General features: G+C 35.2%; 1 protein-coding gene across 4 annotated transcripts in view; it reads right to left on the reverse strand.

The window, feature by feature from the left end:
• The window catches only part of LOC132101244 (leucine-rich repeat serine/threonine-protein kinase 1-like), an 83,312-nt gene extending 79,020 nt beyond the window's left edge, over positions 1-4,292 (reverse strand). For 3 of the 4 annotated variants that reach the window (XM_059506053.1, XM_059506025.1, XM_059506063.1), the window contains exons 1-2: positions 4,124-4,292; positions 2,497-2,677 (exon numbers count right to left, since the gene is read on the reverse strand). In XM_059506053.1, the coding sequence (XP_059362036.1) occupies positions 2,497-2,569 (73 nt within the window). In that variant the 5' untranslated portion in view covers positions 2,570-2,677; positions 4,124-4,292. Of the gene's footprint in view, positions 1-2,496; positions 2,678-3,897; positions 3,996-4,123 lie in introns of those variants that run through there. The other variant, XM_059506035.1, reaches the window with a different exon arrangement.
• Between the last annotated feature and the right edge of the window lie 1,854 nt (positions 4,293-6,146).

Consider the following 6,146-nt stretch of genomic DNA (forward strand, 5'->3'; position numbering starts at 1 on the left):
GAATCAGAAGTTGAGACACACTTGACTGGATTTGTTTCTTGTGATGACTGAAGCATTTAGCAATTTTTTGCCACACATAATACTCCCTTAGAAAAATGTGCCACTGTTAAATATCTACCACAATATTTTTTAATCTATATGTTGCCAAAGATATATATATATATATATATATATATATAGACCCCATTTTTTTACTTGAAATATTCAACATATAGAAATATTATAATAAATTCTACATTAAAATAAATAAATGCCTCTAGATATTCAGTAAATAAAAAACAATTATAAATACATTTATTTATATAGATTTGGAGCCCTACTCATTCTTTATTATGACTATTTTCATCATGCCACATAAAAAAAATTAATATAAAAAAATGAATGCCTCTATATATTTAAGACATTTAAGAAAAATATGCAACGCATTAAATATTCATAAACAAATTTATCAAAACTATTAAATAACACAAATGTAGGTATAGATAGACAGATGCTAGTGCATATTTAAAAAGCCGTTTTTGGCTAATTCAAAATCTGATATTAGTAGCTATTAGTCAGTTATCAACAACAAATGAGTTTGAGCACACTCAGCTGTGAATCTGTGGTCATGCCTATATTGATCAGCAGCCAAATCTGAATAAAGGTTGACAGCTGAACGCACTGTACATGTAATGCTTACACACAGGCCAGTGTATATGTGAGAGGACGTGACGTTCGCTGCTATAAACACCTTTCTGAAGACCGGCCGAGTTTCACTTCATATTACTATATATATACACTGTGCAGACTGCGAGGTTCCTCGAACCATAACTGCACTACAGATGGTGTCTCAGGGGTGAAAAGAACAATAAAACCATATACACGCTGCTCTTTACATGCAACACCAGACCGTTTTATATCACTCTCAGTGCCACAACACCACACTCTCACATGACACAGTAAAGCTGCTGAACTGGTGACTCTCTCATAGGGAAATATTAACCTTCATAGTGTGGTATGATTATGCAAAATGACTGATTCAACAAAACTTCACCACATTCACTGGCAACATGCCATTTGTAAAGCAATGAGGAAGTTTCTCCGACTTCATGCCTTCGCTGAGAAAAATGTCACTGTTTTTAGGGTTTATAGAGGATCTGCTTTTAATCTGTCTGCATGATAATTTTTTTTTTTGGTCTTTGCTGCAAGCAGGTTACTGCCAGATAGGGTTCAAATTGAACACTGAATAAACTGCTAAATGTGACAAATATACAAAGAAAAAAGGTGAGGTGTACCATACTACAAAAATAATGGTATATACTATATTTCAAATGATGCAATATCCAGGGTTTTCTGCAGGTTTTATGAAGTTAATTTAAGACAGATTCAATACCAATTGAAGCAAATTTAAGGAATTCATCTAAGGAAACACAATACATCAATAATGTGTACAAAAATAGCTTAACTACAAGATGGAAATGCCTATTAATATGGATTAAAACTAACAAATGTATGCAATTATTATTGACATATATATGTTCCTGTTTTAAGCATAAACTCGCTTTGTTTTATTCAATTTCTCAAAAAAGAAAAGTCAAGTCTTCAAATTTTAAAATATAGTTTTAAATCTCATGTAAATGTATCTTGATGAAGAGGAGGAAGATATACTTTTTTTGCAGTGCCATGACTTCATGAACTGAAGACTTTCTGCTCTGATTTAAGACCTTTTAAGACCTTAATTTGTGGAAAGGTGAATTAAGACTTCTTAGGACCCTGAATATCATGTTTTTGCTCGTTTCCGTATTTCAGTTGTGTGCGGCATGCGTAACTCAAACTGATGCAAAATCAGCACATTTGACAACAAGCTGGTAAAACGCACTCTACAAGATCATTGTGATGGCGATACAAGATAATATTGTGAATATTTATATAATGTTGATGCTCCAGTGTGTACTTGTGTGAGCGCTCTGTGAAGATCGTCAAAGATTTCTATTTATGATGCGTTTTTGCAGCGATGAGCAAAGCAGCCAATCACGGACATTTCTGTAGAGCGTGTGAACATAATGACCAATCAGATGGTCCGAATTCACTCAACAGTGTTGAAAACGCTGGATTTTGTTTAAAGCGACCTCACAGAGCTCAGCCAAAGCACATTCATCAATCCGTTCATTATTTTAAAATAACGACAGGATTGACAACCTTATTTAAATGGTGTATTGAATCCGACAGTGATAAGCATAGTAACGGATGAGGGAAAATAAATTGACACCGTAGCCTCTGTCAAAGACCTGTGCATTAAATGCAAACTATATAGTTTGCATTTAAAGTGAAAATGCAAAGTGTAAATGCAAAGTGATAAATCTGACACTTGTTCTATGTAATGTTTTGCTTTTTCTAGGTAGAATATTGCATTATACAAAATATGCAATCTACCTAGAAAAAGCGAAACATCACATAGAACAAGTGTCAGATTTATCACTTTGCATGGACCCTGCTGGATGTGTGAGGTTTTCTTACCAGCTTGCTCCTCCATGCTGCTGGTGCTGCCGGCTGGATCCGCAGTCTCTTTGACGTACCAGTACGACGACATATTTCAGGCTGAAAGCTGCCGTGTCATACGGAAGTCGTCTTTTCTGACTGAAGATACATAAAATGGCCCTTCAGGAACAGAGTGCATGACATCCATCCATGTGTTTGTCTGCAAAACAAAATTCAGAGACACTTTAAACTGACAGACAAGTGAAACGTAACCAGACAACATTAAGAAGAATGCAACAGAATAGTGGAATATTAATTGCATTGCTTCAGATAAACACTGACAGCAGACAGGTAAATCATAAAACATGTCACAGACTCATTGCTTTTGACATTAAAGGCAACATGAAATAAAGTTCAACTCTTTCCTGGCCTCATTGATTAGTACAGATTATCTTTGTGTAGAAATGTACTCTTCCAAAGGTGCAAAAAGTCCAAAACTGTGTTTTTCTTGTTGAATATCCGTTCCGTCTCTCAGAAATAGCGGTGAATGAACAATGTTTTATTTGAATATGAGGATTCATTTTGAATATGAAAATCCACCGAGGCATCCGAGCCTTTCTCATGCAGTTCCTCGAACATAACGCCACTGCCAATCTTTTTATAGAAGTCCAAAGTTAAGAAAGTCCACTGATATCTCGCTTTCATTATTTCGAGAGCTCGAAGCCAACCCAATCCAAAGGCCAATTGTCCATTGGACCAGTTCTTCCAGACGTCTACAATCCACCACAAGAAGCCAGAGCATCCAGCAAAAACCCTTTTCCACAGCTGAAGTGTTGTGCCAGCTAAAGACGGGACTCATTTGTCCTTGGCTTGAGGTCACTGGTCATTTGGTTACAAACAAAACAAGCTTTCTTTGCGAGTTACAGTAGGCTACATTGAATTGTAACGAGTGTCCCGACACATTTTCTGACTCTCATTTTGCAATTAAAAGTTTTGAAAGAATGGACGTGTCCCATGAAATCAAGCATACCATAGTAAATATTGAATACCACATGCTACCAGTACTTAACTTGGACAGACTTATACTCCAACTATTAAAGTTTACAACTCTGCTTAGTCAAGGAGAAGACACCGGGGCTAGTTGTCAAGCAGTGATTCGTTCAGTGTTTTTAATTTTCAACTGGCAAACTGTTTCATAAACACAAACTTTAACTAGAAAAATATGAATCATTAAACATTTATATTTTTATCCCCAAAACATTTGGCCCACTGAACCAACACTGACCCAATAGCAGGTCATGCTGTCACACGGGCTAAGTTGTCACAATGGAAACAAAATGTATTTTTCAGCGAACTTTTAAATATTAAAACAAACGAAACAATTCATGAACAGCACGAAAAATTCTACGTGCAAAACCACTGCTACAAAAAACCCCAAACCTATGGACTTCTGTCTCCAAACTTACTGAGATTTGTGGCAACTTCCTCGTGTGACAACTTGCCCCAGTCTCATCTGTTCAGCGTATCTCACGTGCACGACGCGCTAGATCTACAAACGAGGCTGCACGCGCTCCAGACTTAGTTGCGTTGCGTCGCAAATAACGCAGTTGAGGTGAGGAGCTACGCAGAAACTAGTCAACATCAGAAGATAGTTTAGCGTACTTACCACATACTTAAGCCCAAGAGCTGTGCTCTAAACCGCGGACTAAAGCGGGGCGCCTGTGTGTGCTGCTTTCGGTTTGGATGAGCCAAGTAGACGCACGCGGATCATACACAGATGTCTACTTCCTGATCTGAGGGACACTCTTTCTTTTCCTGAGGAGCCGAGAGCCCGTGAGTGCACTGTAGTGCGCGGCTCGTGCGCGCGCTCCGCCTGGAATTTCCGTAGACTTCTGCGGTTTGAGTTCATTCACGTCTATAGATGACGTTACAACCCTGTGTGGATCTCTTTCTTCTGCTGAACACACACTATAATGTGCCTGGATATTTTATGAAAAAAAGACAATTTTGGTTGACCCACATTAATTCTTCAAAATAGCTACTGCAGGCCATGTCATTTTTCGTGTTCTAGAAAAGAAGGAAACTCTTTCTCGAGTATTTACACCCACAGAAACCTGTTTACATGGTTATGTAACGTTACATGATTGTTAGTGAAATGAAGTAACAGGTTTATTTCAGCTCGATGTGTCCTCACAGGACATGTTCCAGCATGTTTCACTGTATGTTCAAACATTTGACAAACAGGCTATAATCTGTAAAAGAGGACACGCTGCATTTCTATTGATATAAGGGTATGTGTTCAACAATGGGACTCTTAGAGGGGTTCTGAGGGCTTGTTTATTTTTTTTTTGTAATGTACAAGTCATATTGCATACAATTTATTTATTTATTTTTTACAATTTTGTTCTACTTTTTATTCCTTTCTCTGCTGAATTATTTGTATTTTTTCTGCTTTTGAACATTACACCAAAGCAGGGCTTTTTATTGCCGTGACCCTTAATGTTGAAACAAGACATCGATGTAAGATCTGGAAGTTGCAAATCATTTAATATTAGTCAACCTTTTTTTACATTATAAATATGGACATTTTTAGAGAGAGAGATGAAAGTTGCCTTTGTGAATTACCTGCATCTGTGCATCTCTTTCTACACAAATGAAGCTGTGAGTTCAGTTAGTTAAAAACAACGATTTGACCTCCTCGTTGTTTTATGCACTGTCGTTCAACTTCAGTTGGATTTTTAATGATTTTTACCGGAGTGTATTTATTTGATCAAAAATACAGAAAACACAACTGTAACACTATGAAATATTAAATATTGGTTTCCTATTTTAATGTAGTTTAAAATGTAATTTATTCCTGTGATGTGCAGCTGTATTTTCCGCATCATTCCTCCAGTCTTCAGCGTCACATGATCTTCAGAAATCATTCTGATATGATGATTTATGAACAGTTGAAACTGTTGTGCTGCTTTATTTTTTTCCTTTTGTAACCTGTGATACTTCTTTTTTTATTATTATTTGATGAATAAAAGGATAAAAAGAATAGCATTTATTGAAATTAGTAATCTTTTTTAACAATATATGTCTGTACTATCACTTTTTATCCATTTAACACATCCTTGCTGGATAAAAGTATTATTTAAAAAAAAAAAGAAGAAGAATAAACTACTTAGTGACCCCAAACTTTTAAATAGTAGTGTATATTGTAACACAAAATTTATATTTTGAATACAAATATTTTTAAATATTTGCAATAAAATTGCAATATTTCACAAAATGAAGTTTTTTTTCGGTATTTTTGATCAAATAAATGCAGCCTTGATGCAAGAAACATCTTTAAAAAAAACGAACAACTTTTGAACGACTGTGTGTGTGTGTAAATATATATATATAAAATGCTAAAAACACACAAATCAAGATGTAGTCTGAAATCAAATTAAAACCTCTTCCTAAAACCCTCTAAAACTTTTTTTTTGCTTTACTTTTTTTTTATTGCCTTTTCTGCTGAATTTAGATTTTTATGCATGTCTTCTTATTTATTTTATTTTATTTACAATGTTTTTATTTTGAATTTTTAAAAAAACAATTTCTTTTAAACATCAAAAAGAATACAGGGGGAAAAAAATCTGAATATCCAAATCTAAATCTTGGTAAATGTGATTTAATATATACATAGGCTACATATTGTG

The sequence above is a fragment of the Carassius carassius genome, chromosome 2, assembly GCF_963082965.1.
Source record: "Carassius carassius chromosome 2, fCarCar2.1, whole genome shotgun sequence".
Taxonomy (NCBI): Eukaryota; Metazoa; Chordata; class Actinopteri; order Cypriniformes; family Cyprinidae; genus Carassius; species Carassius carassius.